The 20248-nt window shown below is 41.8% G+C and overlaps 1 protein-coding gene across 1 annotated transcript in view; it reads right to left on the reverse strand.

Annotated features, from left to right (window-relative positions):
- Nucleotides 1-19930, reverse strand: part of LOC149166576 (uncharacterized) — a 407323-nt gene extending 387393 nt beyond the window's left edge. Inside the window, exon 1 of the mRNA XM_089431366.1 lies at nt 19358-19930. Coding sequence (XP_089287492.1) covers nt 19358-19637 — 280 coding nt within the window. The 5' untranslated portion in view covers nt 19638-19930. The remainder of the gene's footprint in view (nt 1-19357) is intronic.
- Between the last annotated feature and the right edge of the window lie 318 nt (nt 19931-20248).

Here is a 20248-nt window from a genome sequence, read left to right on the forward strand (position 1 = left end):
TTCTTCTTCTAGACTGCAGCTAGGGCAGCCTCTTTTCCTCCAACGTCTAGGACTTCCACTCCTAGATTTCTCTTCCACTAAAACCTAAGACAAGTGGAGAGAAATCAAGATAGAAGTGTGTCTGTGAAATGACTCTCAAGTCATCTCCTTTTGTACTAAAACGTTGAGCACATTTGGAGTTTATTTGGTTGCTGGCCGACCTTGGTGAATTGTCTTATAACACAAATAAATTCATAACTCCCTGAATACTTATCGGAATAGGATGATCTTTAGATCAATCCTACACCTCTCGATGAGAGGGATCCAAGAAAAATATCAGCTGCCATAAATAAGATGACCCACATGGAGTTTGGCCCTAGTTTCCAATTTTAACAATCCCTCTCATCTAGGGAGAACTCCATCCGTTGATCCATCTGCCTGACTGTACTATCTATGCCATCAGTGCGCTACACTCCTCTACTATGCTGAACCATGAAGAAGAAGAATTGATCGAGAATGTCTCATACCATTCTCTACTGACCCGAACTCAGTTCCATAGGAAGAGAGTGTGTCATAGCACTCTTACTGATCCCAGATCAATGGAGATCATCCTAGCATAGGGAGTACCGTAGATACAATGACGTGTCCATTGATAGTACTACTATGGTCCCTAACCCCATTTCCTTACTCATTGCCCTGATGAGAGGTACTTCCCATGAGTCCCAGACTGCTTGGGTAGGATGCCTCAACAGGAGAACCATTCATCCTATCCCTAAGTCGCCTCGGGGTATCACAAGGGAAGGCTGAGCCATTCACCCTGTACACAGCGCACCATTAGGGGAGGGTGAGTCGCCCTATGGTCGCTTGTTGCTCCAAGCAGTAGCCCAAGCCCCCCGGAGCTCCCAAAGCTTAATGCATGCATTATGCAGGACCCTTATAAGAAGGTCTCTTAACAACTCCAAGTTGTTCAGGAAAGTCACAAATTTGACCTTTACCCAGGGCTTTGATAGAATGATTGTGACCTGTACATCAGTCTCAATGCGATGGAGCATCCTCACTCATCGATGTACCATATCCTAGATAAGGTAGTATCTGATGTCTATATGTTGGAGCAATATTGGATTCCTCAACAATCGAACCCCCTCCTGGCCGAGACAGAAGATCACGGTGGTATCCATCATGTGTACAAACAGCTTGCTGAAGAGCTTCCACAACGAGGCAGCGTCACAAGAGGTTATACTCATAGCTATGTATTCGATCTCAACGGTGCTTATGGCAACTGACTTCTGCTTCCTACTCATCCAGGATAACAAAGCAGAATCCAAAGAGAACCAGCACTCAGAAGTGCTCTTGCAATCCTCCACATTGCCTGCCCAGTCAGCGTTCGAATAATCATGCAGCTTCACATTTCCGGCAGTGCACCTCAATCCATGAGAGATTGTTCCCTAGAGATATCTCAAATGATTCTTGGCACCAAACCAGTGAGGCTCAACCATATATGAGCTCATCATGCTAACTATAAAACATATATCCGGACGGGAGTTCACCAAGAACATCAATGCTAGTATGAGTTTGTGAAAATCAGAGGCATTTCCCGAATCAGTTTCGATATCCCTACCACATAACTTCTGAAAGTTAATCTCCATTGAGGTAGTCACGAGCTTGTTGTTCACCATTCCAAATCCGGAATCCAACTCCCTCTTGCTTCTGCAAATGAGAGGGTCTGCACCTAACAGAAATAGGTCATCCTCAAAAGGTGCCGATATGAGAGGTCTATCATCCACAACCTTCGAGCAATGGTTCGCATCAGCTTCACTCCTAGCGAGTCTCAGCTTCATCAAACAGCTATCAATCCTCTCATACTATGCCCGGGGTGTTTTGCTTCAAGCCATAGAGGCCTTTCTTCCACCTGCATACATGAGATCCCCGATCATGAATCTCAAACCCCTCAGGTTGTTCCAAACTTGTGGACGTGCTACATGAGGGGAATGGTCCCCTTGTAAGATTTTCCTTCGGTACATCTCAGACATGTACCTTCATGCTCTTTTTGAATTCAGGCATTTTTGTCATCATCTAACTCACATCGGGTAGGGTCCCATGATAAGTAGACCTTCGGTGCTATAGATGAGATGTGACAACTGACATGGTCCTCAATGGACCTCCTGCAACTTTGATACAACCCTGAACTCAAAAGCATTTGTGAAAAATTTCATTTTCAAATACGTACCTTTCCATCAATGAATGCCACCCTGAAACCTTTGACTTCCATTTCCAAAATGCTCACCAGGTTCTTCTTGCGATCAGGTACACAAAAGAGTTTCTTGTAAATGAATCAAGTTACCCTCATTCAATTGAGGGGTAACATTCCCTACACCCTTTCTAGGATAGGTGGCATCGGCTCCAAGTATAATCCCACGATTGTTTCCATCTCTACTAAATTAGAGAGAGCACCCTCCTATCCGATGAAGTGCCTTGAAGCACTACAATCAATAAGCCAGATTCCCAAAGAGTCTGAAGGAGAAGGCCAATATAAGAAAACACTTCTCTATCTTATTAGAAACAACACTTGATTCTTCATACATGGAGTTCCTTACTTTCTTTGAAGAGTCGGCTATTTTCTTGAGGACCTGCATTACCTGTCATTCCTCCGATCACTGAAGATGTCCCTAGAATGATTGTTATCATCATCAAGTGATGTGTCCCTACCATTCTGACACTCCTTCGCATAATGGCCAAACTTATTACGAACAAGGCATCTGCCTTTGCTTCTACCCTTGGATCCGGACTTCCCATTGAAGTGATTTGAAGGCCATCAAAAACTTCCGCTGCGCCATTCTGATAATATTCTCTGCTTCGACTTCACCGTTGGTGAATTTGAAGAGGGATGAGGAATCCATTGTTCCTTTTGTCCTTTCCCAACTGTCTTCGGTGATTTCTCCTTCACTCTTGCTTGGGCTTTGTCTTCACCTCAGCTCTGATACCATCTTAATTTTTGGTATGTTCTATGCTTAGAGCAATTTATTTCAATTTTTACAATAGGTCAATATCTTTGCCAGATTAGCAATCACATCAGCAACTAAGTAAACTGCAGATAGAACATAAACATAAATCGTTGAAGACAATCCAAGACAAGAGGAAACAAGATGTGGCGCTAGCCAGTGACAAACCCCAATGTGGGGAAACCCTTGATCAATTCTTCTTATATGTTCTTCAATAGTTCAACAGAAAGAGAGAGAGATAGTACATTTACAACAAAAGTCAACACTTTGACTTATCTAATTAAGAGCATAGATCATCTCTAAGAAGATGATACATGAGATCAGTTGAAGACATGCTGCTTCAACTGATTCTCCAAGGTGACTCCTTCACCTATCACTGTGTTGCATCCCGTCATCATGTTGCACCTCACCGTGTTGCACCCATCATCACAATGTTGGACCTCATGACCATGTTGTACACATCATACTGTTGCACTATTGTCCCATGTCCCATTGTTGCGCCATGCTAGCCATTGCTTTCGTATGTGGCATATTGTTGTCTCACTGTTAGTGACATAGTCATTCCATGTTTGCTTGTTGTCCCATTGTTTTGTTGTTGTGCCATCACAGCTTGCCATGCTTGCCATGTTGTACATGTTTGCTGCTTCCCATGCTGTACATGTTTGCTGCTTCCCATGTTGTCCATGCTTGTTGTGCTGTCCTATGGCTTCCATACTTGACATGTTGTCTACGCTTGCTGTTGTCATACATACACTGATCCTTCTAGCAACAATCTCATCATCAAATTATCCTCATACTTATACTTGAATGCTGGTGCACTGTTGTAGTTCTGCAACTCTGGTTAGGGCATCAACAGTACCCTAACAACCACCTCTAAACTCTGCAACAGTCCTTGAAAAGAGTGTGGCTTACCTCCCTTGAGAAGCTATTGTCCTACGTTGCCTGTGCCATGTAACTGTTGTAGGAGTATGGTCTTACGACCCTCCACAACTCATCCAAACAGTCCTGCGTCCCACTGTAATTACAATAGGGATTTGCGGCCTTCAATTTCAGGAAGAAGTTCACCCTAATCCGCACCAAACAGTCCAGATTCAATGTTGCTCTTTGGCCTTGTCACCTGCTCAAACTCCGACCCAAAACAGTGAAGAGAAACACCATAAATCTTGCCCACATTTGCCTCTAGGCCTGCGCCTACCTCCTATAGTAGCGCATCCTTATTACAAATGTTTTCTTGCCCAAAACAGACCCTTCACATCAGCGTCCTCCTTTTTCTTGAGCTGCCTTAGGATAGCTTCATTAGGGCTGCCTTTAGGTCTGTGTTAGGGCAGCCTTTAGGTCTGCATTAGGGCAGCCTTTAAGTCTGCGTTTTGGTAGGGACCCACGTATAGGTTTAGGGCTCCTTGATAGCATTAGGGCTTCTCTTCATGGTTGCATCCTCTAGATTAGGGCATCGTATTTCTTCTTCTAGACTGCGGCTAGGGCAACCTCTTTCTATCTTGATTTCTCTTCCACTAAAACCCAAGACAAGTGGAGAGAAATCAAGATAGAAGTGTGTCTGTGAAATGACTCTCAGGTCATCTCCTTTTATACTAAAACGTTGAACACATGTGGAGTTTATTTGGTTGCTGGCCGACCTTGACGAATTGTCTTATAACACAAATAAATTCATAACTCTATGAATACTTATCGGAATCGAATGATCTTTATATCAATCCTACACCTCTCGATGAGAGGGATCCAAGAAAAATATCAGATGCCATAAATAAGATGACACACATGGAGTTTAGCCCTAGTTGCCAATTTTAACACGAATTGACTGGGTTTGACTGAGCGGATTTGGAGGTGTAATTCCGCTAAGTTGACCAGTGTTGACTTTCTGGTTAGGGCATCCTATTGACTGCAGTTTGACTGGATAGATTTGACTGTGATTGGGCAAGTGAATTTTGTATATTGTACTCCCTCTCTCTGCTAAACTTTTGAAGAATAATAAGAAGAATTGGTCTAAGGCTTTCCCAACATTAGGGTTTGTTCCTGGCATCCGCCAAATATTGTGTCCTCTTGTCTTGGCTTGTCTTCTGCTTTTTATTTATGTTTTATCTGCATTTACTGTCATGTTAATGTGATTGCTAATCTGGAAATTGATATTGGTCTAATAAGAAAAATTGAAGTAAATTGCTCTTAAGCATAGAACGTACCATTGTTATCTAAAATTAACATATTCTATATGTCTCAATCTTCAAATCAAATGACTTCATTATGTAAAGGCGACAACAAGCTCGATGAGTATGGGTCATCAAACTTTCAAGCATGGAAGAAAATAATAGATTTGGTGCTTATAGAGAATGAAGTCATGGGCCATGTTCTTGGCAAAGTTACAAAAACAGAGAAGGATAAGACTCGGGAATGGGCCAAGTAAATTAAAGGAGAAATTAGGACTCAAAGGATTCTCATTGAATCCATCAAGGATCATCTTATTCCATTTATTGTAGATTTGGGTACATCTAAAGCAATCTATGAAAAGTTGGTAAAACTATATTTGGTCAGTACCTTAGGTCAGAAAATATCTATACCAGACAAGGTTATCAAAAAATGAAGACTTGGTCTTATATCTTATGAAGGTTTCACAATTGAAGGATCAACTACAAGGACTTGGAGAAGTTGTTTCATATTCTGAATTGACTACTTGTATACTCAATGTTTTACCTTCAGAATGGAGCAGTTTTGTGTCAAGCATATATTCTAGAAAGGACACTCCAAGCTTTAATGAGTTGTGGTCTTTATGTGTTATAGAAGAAACAAGATTGAAGGCCAAAGATGACACTGAACCCAATGAAAGGTCTCAAGCTTTTATTGCTAGATCAAAGAAGAAGAATGGAGAGTTTGGAAGGTTTGAACCTCGTCAAAGGCATAATAGAAACAACAACAATCAACCACATGGAAGACAAGATATGTCCAAAGTACAATGCTTTGGATGCAATGAATATGGACACTTTAAAAGAGATTGTCCTAAGGATTCTCAAAACAAGAAAAACAATAAGAGGAAGGAAAGGAGTGAAGCTCACATCACCGAAGAAAATGAAGAACCAGAAAAGAAGCCGAAGAATGAAGATCATAAAGATCTCTACTATTGAAGATCTCCACTCTACCAGGTTTATTAGAAGTTTGTTTTCCTTTTTATTAAAAGATGGCAGTTAGAGTAGCTTGTACAGTTACTTTTGTAGAAGAAGCTTGGATTTTGCAATTTATGGCATCATGGAAAGAAGCATATAACATTGGAAGGAATCTTATTGGAAGCAATCATCTAGCATAACAAGGATAGAAGGATTTGGACCATCTAGCACTTCACAGTTCATGCAGCTACTACTTGGCATCATGTTATAGAAGCAGTCATTTAGAAGGAAGGGATCACCAAGATCCATGACAATAATTGTTAGAAGAAGGTTCTTCATCATATGAAGAACTATTGTGACATGACAAAAGTACATTCCACTAGAAGAAAGCAAGCATTGAAGAAGCTAGAAGATAGTCAAGTTACAGCATGAAGGTATAATTGAGGCACCTCTCATCTTAAGAAAGGAGTCTCATCATAGACATTATTTTCAAGGAAAGAAGCAATTCATTCAAGAAGGAAGTCAACCAAATGGTTGTATGAAAGGAAGAGGTATGCATATCTTTATAAAAGAAGCTCTTCATTAGATGGTAGATTCAAGTCTTCATAAAGTTTTGCAGTAAGAGTTGGACGCTGAAATATACTTAGAAGCATGACCATGTTGTTTCTTGGTTGAGAATTGGATGGGATAAGAACTCTTCCATATGGTTACTCGATATACAAGAAGCATGATAGATAAGCATGATATGGTCTCTTGAAGAACGTAAGATAGGAATGACAATTTCAGAGGGAGTTATGAAGACTCTGTTAGATACAATATTGAAGCATTGACTGACAAGCAGCATGAAGAACCCTAGTATTATATAAAGACAAACCTTGTAGAGGAATATTGACATGAGAAGGAACAAGCAATAGAAATTGGCATCTTGACAAGAAAGGCCATCATGATTTGGTAACTCTGATATTGATATTTTTGTTTGAGATATGACTAGGCTACCTGGAAGAACAAATTAAAGAAGTATGGGCTAGAGAGATAGCAGTTGAATATACAATTGTTTGATCTAACTCGATTCAAAGAACACGTGGATTGGACAACACTGCTAATGGCTTAGAAGAATATATAGCATAAATATGTACACTACAAGGGACAGAAAAGGTAGCAGACACGAGATAAGTTGGTTGGTCATAATGGATTCAGTAGAACTTCATTTTCCTAGTTGAAGAAAAGTGTTGAAAAGTGTAACTAGGTTCAGTCTTCATAATGACGTGTAATTATGATTTTATGTAATTGATGTAAAGAAGAAAATAAAATTATTTTTCTAATGCTTGGATGTTAAAATTGGCAATTAGGGCCAAACTCCTAGTGGGTCATCTTATTTATGGCAGCTGATATTTTTCTTGGATCCCTCTCAATGAGAGGTGTAGGATTGATCTAAAGATCATCCAATTCCGATAAGTATTCATGGAGTTATGAATTTATTTGTGTTATAAGACAATTCGTCAAGGTCGGCCAGCGACCAAATAACCCACACATGTGCTCCATGTTTTAGTATAAAAAGAGGTGACTTGATAGTCATTTCTACACACACTTCACTCTTGATTTCTCTCCACTTGTTCTGGGTTTTAGTGGAAGAGAAATCTAGGAGAAGGATGCCCTAGCCGCAGTCCAAGGGAGAAGACAAATCTGTGGTAGAAACTAGGGTTTCTACACTACCATAATCAGCATTTCCTAGCATGTGTGGCAGAAACTAGGGTTTCTATAGTGATATCAAATCAATCCTTGAAAAGGTCATCAAGAAGGTCTACAATACACCTCCCTTACTAGTCGATCCGTTTTGTTCCTCACTGAAACCGTATGATGTCGTTCTCCATCCGTCGTCTCCCCATTGCAGTTTCGCTTTTTACCCCCTCCGTAATTTCGTCATTCTCATACCGACCTCCCTTAATTGCACTCTATCTCAACATCGACGGGCCTTCACTCTTTTACAGTGGCAGCTGACGCGGGTCTTTCGGAGTAGTTATGGACATGGACTTTGTGGACTATTCGGAAGACCCACTAGACGGAGCCTCCATTTGGACAACCCCCATGCAAACATGGCAGGCCTGCTCCCTTACTGCAACGAATTGACCGACACCATCGCAACATTGCCCTCAATCTCGGGGCCCTCATGCTCGATCGTTACCGCCCCAAAGGCCACCCCCTCCTGGCTGGCTTTTGCTACCCCGCCCACATCGCCGTCCACCCTACATTTTGTGGCCCATTCCATAGGCCCTAACCTAGCCGTCTGCTCCTCGAGCTACCCATCTTTCCCTCCATCTGTCGATTCTCACAATCCTTCGATTGCTCCCTCCAGCAAACCCTTAGCCACAAAGCTAGGGTTTCCTCATGCGGCGAATATATCGGCCCCCCCCATCTAGCAATGTCACTGACATCCCTCCTATTTCAAGCGCCTTCCCCTCTAGGTCGGGTATAAACCTTGCAAACCCTCAATCAAACCCTCCGAACGGAACTCAGCGAGACTCCACTGATGCAGGGCACAGACCAAGCAAAAAACAGAGGTGTGTAAAATCCAAGGCACAGGACATCATCATCTGCTTGGGAGAGGATATTCAGTGGGGAGACACTATGGACACAGCAGACAGAGTCCTGGTTGGTAGGGTTCGGGGACGAAATTACATTGCGGCTCGACTGAAGCAATGGACGGCAAAAGTTTGGGGACAACACCTGGCCGAGCTACCTTTCGTCCAAACTTTCGTCAGGGGATGGTTTGCGTTGCGGTTCGCTAGAGCCGAGCATACAAATTGGGTCTTGTCATCGGTTTGGCACATTGAACAGGCCCCCGTCCTCTTGCGCCGATGGAACCCCCTTTTCGATCCAAAGAGGGAGCAACTCGGGGTTGGCCCTCTATGGGTCCGTCTACCAGGACTACCCCTGCAATTTTGGTCCGAAGACATCTTTCGACGCATTGGGAACTCTTTGGGCACATATCTAGAACATGACAAATCATTCCTCTCCACTGGCATAATGGCATACGCGAGGATTCTGGTTCACTTAGATACCAGGGAGGGCTTACAGGAACACATTACCCTCCAATGGAGGAATTTCTCTCAGTAGCAAATTCTTGACTACGAAGGGGTGCCTTTTCGGTGCAAGAGGTGCCATAAGGTGGGTCATCTCTTTCGGGACTGCCCCCTCAACAATAAAACAAGAGCAGGGGAATTCGACAAGGCTATACCTACCAAAGACTCTCAAGCACATGGGGAGCAACCCCCTCCTGAAGCCGCAGCGACCCATAACGACCCTGAAGCAGCAGAGGAAGCACCAGCCAAGGAGGCTCCGAAGAAGCGTGGCAAGGCACCATATCGGCCTCCCTCTCCTCCTCTAACCAGGGCAAGGGCGGTTACCGGGGCTGCGTTATCTTCAGGTATGAACACTTCTATTCCCTGCTCTATTAATATCTCTTCTCCTTCTGAAAGCATAGCTTTTTCTACTGTAATTAATCAAGTCTCAGCCTTCATCTCTCAGCCCCCCATTTCCCTGGCATGCCCCCTCCACCCCCCCTCACCCACATTCTCTTGCACTCCACCTTCCTTCCCGGAGGAAGCCCCTCTCATATCCTCTGCCTCTGATCATGGGCCCCTATCCCCCAGATACCCGCTTCGATCCCGGGTGCGAATAGGCCCCTGACACTATTGGTATCGGCCTGGATACTCCTCCCATTCCCCCAAAGCCACCCCGAGGACATCCTTCCTCCCTTTCCAAAGCAAAGCTGCAGGCCGGAGAGGAGATAGCATCTGGGAAACAAAACACCATCGACAGGGTACTTAGAGCTCTGAACACCCTGGACGACCCCCCTCCATAAAGTTGTTCTCTTTTAACTGTCGTGGGTTAGCTAGACCTGATAAAAAACTAGCTCTTCGCAGGTTGCTCAACTCTGAATTAGTCGATGTCATTTTCCTTCAAGAAACCTTGGGCTCAGCTGAAGTCATCACCCACCTGCTTGAATCTATGCTCCCAGGCTAGTCCTTTCTAGCTCTTGATGCAAATGGATGCTCGGGAGGCATTGCCCTGGGTTATAACTCTCGAACCATCAATCTTTGTAACAGTTGGGGAGGCATTGGGCATATTGGGGCGGATATTTTCTCATCTGATCTGGGCATTGAGATTAGACTGATAAATGTGTATGGGTCGTGCCATCACCATGCAGACTTCTGGGACCATTTACTAAGTTCTGATATCTTGCAAAAGGATTACTTAATCCTTGGAGGGGATTTAAATTTCTCCATCGGCCTCTCTGAATCATGGGGACATCACGCCCAGATTGATCCTCTAACAGCATACTTTGAGAACATCCTGGAAAACCACAGCCTTATGGACATCCCATCAGCAAAATTGCAGCCCACCTGGAGGAACAACAGGGTTGGTGATGACAGTCTCGCCAGAAGACTTGACCGCTTCCTTATCAAGGAGCGCCTTCTGAACATGGGTTATAACTATCGACAATGGGTGGGATCAGGAGGTATCTCAGACCATTTGTCGATATACCTTGAAATAAGAGGGGGTTTCAATAAGCCTAAAGGCGCTTTCAAATTCAACTCTTCCTGGCTAAAGGATGCATCTTATGCTCGCATGGTTAATGATTTCTGGAAGTCCCACCCCCCTGCTGCTGGAGGGCATATAGCAGAAGGCTTTGCACATAACCTAAAAGAGTTGAAGAGACTCTCTAAAATCTGGGCGCACAAAAAGAGAGTGCAGGATGAACAAACCCTAAGGGATACCGAAGCAGAGATTGTTGCTTTCGAAAATGATCAAGGGGGGGTCTACACCTCGAATGAACAAAAGGAAAAGCTCACATCCTTATTATCTAAGAGATGCAAAATCCTAAAGGATCGAGAAGAATCTTAGAGATTGCGAAGCAAGGCAATCTGGCTGCTAGAGGGAGACGATAATATGAAATTTTATCACAAATTTGCAAATGGTCGAAAAGCCATTAACTCCATATGGCAGCTCATGAATGAGTAGGGGAACATAGTCAACACCTTTTTGCATCTAGCAACCATGGCCACATCCCATTTTAAGCATATCTACAGGGCTCCTCCAAATGCCACTCTTGCTGAAGTCATTCGAGTGGCACAACTATTTCCCCGATTTGTGGATCAGGAGACTGCCATGGAACTGAATAGGGAAGTCACTCTAGGGGAAATTGAGGCCACATTAAAATGGTTCAAGCGCGACAAAAGCCCAGGGCCAGATGGATGATCGGTGGAGTTCTACTTGGATTTTTTTGAGACTCTTGGAGCAGATCTCCTTAAGGTCGTTGAAGATTGTCGACTCAATGGCAAGATGTATGAAGCTCTCAATACCACTTTCATAGCCCTCATTCCCAAATCCGATAAACCGGCCTCCTTTGATGATTTCCGCCCCATATCCCTATGCAACTACATTTATAAAATCATTGCCAAAATCATCGCCAATCGCCTCAACCCCATCCTATCCCCTCATATTTCTCCTGAGAAATTTGCTTTCTTGCAAGATCGTCAGATCCATGAGGCAATCGGAACTACACAAGAAGTACTGCACTCTCTACAGTTGAAGAAGATGAAAGGTATGATCTTAAAGGTAGATCTCTCCAAAGCATTTGATAGAGTAAGCTGGTTGTATATCAAAATGATCCTAACACACCTTGGTTTCCCATATGAGTATTAAATGGATCATGTGTTGTATAACAAATATATCTTTCAGTGTCCTTGCAAATGAAGCGGCATCGCCTTTCTTTCATTCAGAAAGAGGCCTCAGACAGGGATTCCCTTTGTCTCCTTTTCTATTTCTACTCATCATGGAAGAGCTTAGTAGACTTATAAAAGAGGCACATAACAGGGGAAGGCTCAAAGGAATCAGAACCACTAACAGATGCATCCTGACTCACTTATTATTTGTGGATGATGTGTTGATATTCCTCAATGGTGGCATAGGGGACCTGACTATAATGAAGAATACTTCTCTTTATTCCAAACGGCCACTGGCATGGTTATCAACTGCAACAAATCCACCATTACAGCTCCTGGATGTTCCCCCCATGAACTACAATTTGCTCTCCATAGATTCCCTTTTACCCTTCTGCGAATGGAGGATGGCCTTAGATATCTCGAATACAGGCTAAAGCCCCAGGGATATAAGATAGCAGATTGGACATGGCTTATCTCCAAATTGGAAAGGAGGCTCAACATCTGGTACCACAAGTACCTATCCAGGGCAGGCAAATTAGCACTTATAAAAGCAGTTCTTGAGGCCACTCTGGTATATTGGACGACTTTAGCATGGATACCCTGAGGTATCCTCTCTCAGATACAAAATCTATGTTGCAGGTTTCTTAGGAAGGATAAACAGTCAGGGAGAATCTTCGCCTAGGTCAAATGGGAGGCGCTTACCCTACCAAAGAAATAGGGAGGGTGGGGCATAAAGAAGCTGGAGGACTTCTCCTCAGTGTTGGCAGCAAAGCTTGGTTGGCAACTAATCACTACGAACAGCTTGTGGAGTATGGCGGCCGTTTCAAAATACATTGCCCCTCTAAATTTGATGGACTGGCTATGACAGCCACACCAGATTAGCACAGGGATATCAGTCATATGGAAGGCAGTGTTGAAATCACTGACCATTATCCGAGTGGGTCTTACCTGGAGAATTCAATCTGGCACATCTGTGCGTATAGGTGAAGATCCTTGGATTGGATGCGGGAACGCTCACAGGCTGCCTATAGAGCTTAAAAACCATCTCAGCATTGCAGGCATCACACATATCTGTCATATTGTGGACTTCGAACATACCACCTTGTTTCAACAAGCTTGGAAATCCGCCCACATCCTACACATACCACAGCATTGGGAACAACAATGGGCTGAATACACTACGGCCTTAACAGAATCTCACATTAGAATTGTCAAAGGGGAGGACGAGATAATCTGGGTGCTCGCAAAATCAGGGAAATACTCCCCCCAAAAAGGGCTATCTTGTATTAGCCAAGGCTCATCGACCTCAAGCTATCGAGCTCTGGTGGAAACACATGTGGAAGCTCAAAGCGCCCCCCAAGACCCGACTTCTCATGTGGACAATCCTCAAATATAAGATCCCCACAAGTGATAACCTCATCAAACGTGCACAGCACAGACCCTTTTGGTGTTGCTTGTGCAAGAACAGCAACGAAGATGTAGACCACCTTTTCCTCGCTTGCCAAGCTGCAAAGGATCTCTGGAGCTCGATCCTATTGACCTTTCCCTCCCAGAACAGTTGGCAGGGCTTGACTGTTAAGGATGCATGGTCTACATGGTGGACTAATGTAGCCCCGACAAAGGCCAGAAATCTTCCCCTCCTCATCTGCTGGGCAATTTGGATAGCCCGCAATAGATACATTTTTCAGAATATTGCTCCCCACTGGCCCTCCATCATAGCTCGTATCCTGACAGACTACAACATCATCCCTGAAGATGAGGAAACCTCTCCACCCAGGATCATTGTCCCCAAAGCCATAAATTACTCTCAACCATGGGCTTTTTTCGACGGTTCAGCACAGGAAGCTGGCTGTGGGGAGGTGCCATACTGTACTTATCTGAATCCCACCATTTTCATATTCAAATGGGATTGGGGAGAGGCTCAAACAATTTCGCCGAACTAATCACAGCAAAATACCTCATCCAATTTGCCTTGGAAAAACATTGTAGTAATCTACAATTGTTTGGTGACTCAAAAATTGTTTGTAACTGGATAAACAAAACATCAAATTGTTCTGCATATTCTCTGAGACATATACTGGATGAGGCACACCGACTCATTACACATTTTGACTCATTTGCATGCCGTCATATTTACAAGGAATGAAACACAGCTGCCGATCTATTATCCAAAGAAGTCGTGGTCAGGCCTCTCGGCACATGGCTGATCCGAGAACAGAGGGATGGTACTCATTACCAGTTTTACCATCCACCGCTTATGGACATCACAGACTAATTGGCTCAGCTAGAGCCTGGTTTTTTTACATTTTCTAGCATATGTAAATATTTTATGCTTTTAAATTATCAGATTTATATTTAGCAGACATACACTCTCTATGTAGAGTTATTTTGTTTTTCTTTGTTGAACAATCTTCGTAGAACAGTGCCTCCCTGCGTGGATGCAAGGCACTATTTTTTGTTAAATTGGATACTCCTATTTTCAGCAGGCACTTTGCCTCACATACAGCATATGCACTTTGCATATACAACATGTAATTTTCCTTTACTAATGAAAATTACGATTTTTCCAAGGAGAAAAAAGAAAGCATCCTAAACTCCCTCCATCTCCTCACACGTGCGGAATTGCAGAGGTACAGATTGCAGATCTGTGGAAAGGAACCGCAAATTTTAGAGCAGCCAAGACTAGCCGTACAAGAAGACAGTTTGATTTGTGTTGACTTGGGCAAGTAGAAGAAGTAGTGAAGAAGGGTATTGTGACTTGGTCTTGGAGAGGTAGTTGTGTCAAGGGTCTTGGTCTTGGTATTCATCAATTGAAGTCTCTATCAGAAGAAGAATTTGTTTGGGTTTTCCTCTCAAGTTGGAGAGGTTTTGGCCCTAGCTGACTGCCTACATTCTGTGTCTCTTGTCTCTTTATTGTTTGTGCTTTGATAGTTGTTTGATGAAGAAGAACAATATAATAATCTAAGCAAAGAAAAGATCCTAATCTAAAGAAGTAAAAAGCATTCACAAGCAATTATCATCGTAGAGAAATCTCCTAACCCTAATGCCCTAGATTTTTCAACAAAAAGGAGCTACAAACTCTACATTGATTGGTTTGACAAGAAACTTTTGATGACGAAGATACTACAAATGATGGTTGATGGAAAGTGATAAATAAGGTTGATGGTGAGATTCGAGAACCCTCTCATAAATTGAAGAAGAGTCTAGCTCCATAACATCCAGGAAGGTCAAAGCTCAAGTATGATGCGATGATAGAAAGAGCCCTGTAAATACTACCTAAAAGATCTCCACGACAGAACATGTAGTTGATGAACGAGACAAAATGAAGCTTATGATTTAGTCTCCCTAGTTGAGAGGGAGCAAAGATTATCTCCGTGATTAAGAGGGAGTGATGAGGGACACCGTATTCTCCATGTGCCATGCACTAGACCAGGACTAACAGCCCTAAGTCTTAGTGAATGCACTAATAGGCAGAATGGAGGATTGGATAGGCATTTGGGACCGATACTCCTTGAGGATTAGGAATCCACGATAGAAAGTCTCGTGGACCAACACTCTTTAAGAATTTAAAAAGGTATCCACTATCCAAGATAAGAGTGGTTGAAGAGGACTGATATTCTTTGAGGATTGAAAACCAAGATAAGAATAGTCCTAAAAGGACATACCTAGTGAACCTCTAGATGGGGTATGTGCCTTAAGAGGCTATGGTGGTGTCCATGTGTATGCCTCCCAGCATTGTGCTCTAATCTAGTGGAGAGATAGAGCTCGTTAGTCAACGCCTTGCTATATTGCTATGTTGACAATGTTAGTCATGATGTTGATGCTTAAGATGGCTTATCAATCTGACTCTTCTTATGAGAATATTTTAATTTGAGAGTATCCTTGTACCTTGTTGTGTAATTATGAATACCTCCCTAGTTAAGAGGGAGTGTTGAAAAATTTAACTAGGTTCGGTCTTCATAAATGTCATTGTACTTATATCATTATGTATTTCATATAAAAAGCAAAAGAAGGAAAAGGAATATTATTTTTCAAGCATGGGTTTCATGCTCAAGTCAATTTGTTAATTAGGTCAAGCATGTTCTTCATGCTTCTAGGGTTTTCTGAGTCAAAAGAATATTTGTCATAAGTCAAATTATTGTACTAGAGTCAAGTCCCATTTGGACTTTGAAAAGAAAATGGAAAAATATTTTTATTTGAGTCAAAAATGTCAATTTTGTCCCCACAAGACCAAGTTGGCCCTACCTTGACAAGTCGGCTCTAGAAGTAACCCATTCAACCTCCTAGACGTGTATAAATACAATGCAACTTGTCCTCATTTGAAGCATCTCAAGCAAGTTCGATTTATGTGCCAAGAAGAGAGAGAAAACCAACGAAAAAGTCAAGAAGAAGAGAAAAAGTCAAAGGAGAGAGTGTGAGGGTCAAAGGAGAAAGAAATCTACCCTATTTTCTGTCACACGTGCGAAATAGCAAGAGCTGCAGGGGCCAAAAATTGCAGACCTAGTTGCAAGGACCGCAATTTTGTTGTAGGAGCCGAAAATCTATAGTTTGACCAGTTTTTGAAGGTGTTGACTAGAGTTGACTTTGCTTGTTGAAAGAGCTTGAATGGATGGTTGACTTGGGTCTTGTGGGAGGTCTTGTTCTTGGTGTTTCGATCATGGAATTCTCACTTTGATCTGATTTTATAAGAAGAGAAGAATTTATTGGGTTTTCCCTTTTGAGGGGTTTTGCCTTGGCTTGGAGCCTATGTCTTGTGTTCATTGTCTTTTTGTGATATTCATGATTTATTGTTTTGATAATTGTTTGATGAAAAGAACATAACAAAGTAATAAGAAGCCAACATATAATCACAAGCAATTATCAAAGTAAAGAGAAATCCACTTTAATTATTGCCCTAGTGATTTCTCGACATGCATAATTCAGCAAATTCATTAAAGCAAAATTCTCCTCCATTATTTGTTTGGAGGAATTCGACACTTCAACCAAATTCCCCTTCAACCATGCATTTAGAGAAATTTAATTTAATGAAAACATATTACTTTTGTTTGAGGAACTATACCTGTAGTTTTCTTTAAAAACATGTACAATCAACTAGAAAATACCTAGCACTAGAGACAAAAGCAATCCTCATTGACCCACAAATATTAGTGTGCACCAATTCAAGAACAACATTTGACCTCCCAACATTCCCTTCATCAAATGCCAATGGATGTCGCTTTCCCACAAGGCATGATGGAAATTCAAATGTCCACACCTTTAATGCCAAATGGCATTGTTATTTCATCCATTATTAGATATCAAAGCATGTGCTTTGGCTTCCTCATCATCCACCAGCCCAAACAGTTAATGTTCCTACAAACCAATAGCAATAGTTTTATTGCTCCTTTTATCTATTACAAAGGATTTATGCCTCATAAAGTGACGTCCAAGAGTGGGATATGCTTCCCAATCCAACTAAATCAAAGCAAATTCCTCTCTAAACCAAGAACATAGAAAACATTGATGAATAGCCATGTTTTACCTTTCATTTCGGTTTGGTCCCCTTTTTCCTCAACAAAATGCTACACTCCATCACCAAACACTGGAAAGAATGTTTTGTCTTCTATAAAATCAATGAAACAATCCTATTCATTAGTGAGATGTCTAGAAGATCCCAAATCAATATACAAATAATTAGACTTGCCACCATTTGCACCATTTCTCTCTTGCTATGAATTCATATAACTATTCCTATATTTTTTGAATTGTTACCCTTTCTCAATTAAGCCTCGAGGCCCTTGGTTGTGTTGCTCATCCCACAACCATTTTCTACACACTTTGCTTATATGGCCTGGTTTCCCACAATAAAAACACTTAATCTCTTTACAATAACGGTTCATACCTAAGGGTTGGCTACCATATTTCTGCTTGCCATACTTTCCATTTCCCTTGCACTTAAATTTTGCTACAAGGGCAGTCTCTGACTCCACTTCCACTACCACTTCCAAATTGGCTATTCCATCTATCTTTCTGCAATAACTTATTGCTTAACTGTTGAAAAATAATATCAATAGCTTCTGACATGAAATTTAGGGTTTCAACAAAATTTTCATAAGGTAGGAAGGGGGGGCTCTTCAAAGTGATGATAGCCACAATCCTCCTTGTCTCTCTTCCTACCAATAGCATTTAACTAATCCCTTATACCTTTAAGCTTTAATAGATGTTCCTGAAGTGAATATCCCTCTACCATATTCAATGACAATAAGACGTACTTAGGAATGAATGTTCTACCTTTGTCTGATGTTTCATCCAGCTCCCACAATATCATGCAGATTCTATCAGCATCCTCAACATCCTGCACTTAAGACAACATCTCATCAATCATGGACAACTTAATGAGCATTAGAGGTACTCAGTTCTTGAAATCAGAGGTATCATTCTACAGGGTCACCTTCCTTGCCAATGTTTCTAATTCCTCATTGTCATCGGGCTCTCTTTGCCCATGACCATTTCTAACACCAATCCGTACTCAAAAATTGTGATCATTTGCTATTTCAAGGTACTGAATTTAAGCCCATTAAACTTTTGGCTTCCTTCTAACATTATGTTTGATAGATGCCCATTTTTAACTAAAACCCTGGGCACACTAACAAACTGAACCAATTGCCAAAATCAATCTCAACATTGCCTGTAACAAAACAATCCTAATGCCCTCCTTTGAGTTTATGGGGTCATTTATAGAATCAGCTCCATCTTCCAATTTGATTTGGCATGTATTATGTACTGACTATACTGCCAAACAAAAATTAACAAGACTGTCCAACCAACCAAGATGTCATGCTGTCCTATCAACCATAATTTGACATAGATGACTAACAATATGATAAAGCACAAAACTCCGATAGCAGCAAATTGAACAGAATTATCCTATCCAACAACCTCAAAAACACTGAATCCTCTATCAAGGTCCAATACCAATAGATTGGTAAATTGGATACACAACACAAAGTGTGGCTTTCAAAAGGCATCATTACAATTTTATTTGTTTTTGGGAATTTGCCCTCGCACCGGTGTTCTTTGGAGTCTGCCTCCACATCTGACTTCACAGTTCAGTTTTTATCCCAGTTTCCTCGAGACATTCTTTTCCATCTGGGTGTTAAGCAAAAAGAAATATCTTGGGTTTAAAATTTTCTTTCAATTTTTCTTTTCGGATATAGGGCAATTCTGCGATACAGAACCTCGTCGTATATCAAGGCGTGACTGGCCAGATCCACCGCAGCGATTTCTATAATGTCAAGTTCATCCATGCCATCCCAAAAAATAATACCACGGCATAATCCCCCGTACATGACAAAACAGACTTGACCTTAATAGAAGATTATATGGTAAGGCCCTTGTGAGCTTGTATGTTGTTGTCATTACCAGAATTAACCGAAATAAGCGTCCTATATATAATCCCTCGCCACTGCAATAAATTCGCCCTAAATTTATGGAAGAATAACATCTCACAGTGACTGAACAAAATGTAAGACATGATATATTCTAAATACTGAGAAATTCTTACTAGATTTCGTTGAGCCGTCATCAGCTGGACGCCCAGAAAATGGCCGACCGCTACAGTACAAACTTACATTGTAATTGTACCGCTGGTTTCCCCGCCCCTGTCGAGAATTAGACGGTAAAAGGTTGAGGGTTCGAAACTTGAAGGAGGAGAGTATACGCCCGATTCCAGTGATTGCAATTGAATTATGATATCGACGAATGAAATGTAAAGATGCATCTCGCATTGTTCCTGCCATTGCTGTGCATATGTATTCTTCACTGTATATTGTCAACTCAGACATTGAAATTCAACATGACAAGCCATCCTCAGTCCTGCCTTCACTTCCCGCGCATCGGAGCATCTGTCTTAAATTTGGTTCAAACCATTCTAAACAAACTGACGAGGAACGAAAAGTATGACACGTATTAGTTCAAAATGCACACTAAATCTACTGAACAACTTGATAGGGAACGAAAAGCATGACCAGCTTTAGTTCAAAATGCACACTAACGCTCCTGAACAAGTTTGATAAAGAACGAAAAGCATGACAAGGATTCCAGGCAGTAATGATGTTGATGAGCTTTAAGTCTGGTTGAAAGTAGTTGAAAGTTATGCAATGCCATGTATTCTTTTAGCGAACCAAAATATTATAAACTTGTCTCGTTAATGGTGTTTTATGCTCTCTTTTTCTTTACATGTTTTAATATATAAATAAATAAAATGTTTTTTTATTAAGTTAAGCATCGCATAAGTTTAACTTGAAAATTATATCAAATAATCTTTGTTTGGCTAAGAGCTTGTTTTTTTCAGATGTAAGGAAATAGGTTAACGGCCCAAGATCCGGAGGCATCTGGCAGGGATGAAAACTCACCCCCCTTATAGATCACCCGCTGGTCATTCCAGGTGGCGTGG

The sequence above is a fragment of the Pinus tabuliformis genome, chromosome 5_1 (assembly GCF_031772625.1).
Source record: "Pinus tabuliformis cultivar Carrire ecotype Pingquan chromosome 5_1, CPIR1, whole genome shotgun sequence".
Taxonomy (NCBI): domain Eukaryota; kingdom Viridiplantae; phylum Streptophyta; class Pinopsida; order Pinales; family Pinaceae; genus Pinus; species Pinus tabuliformis.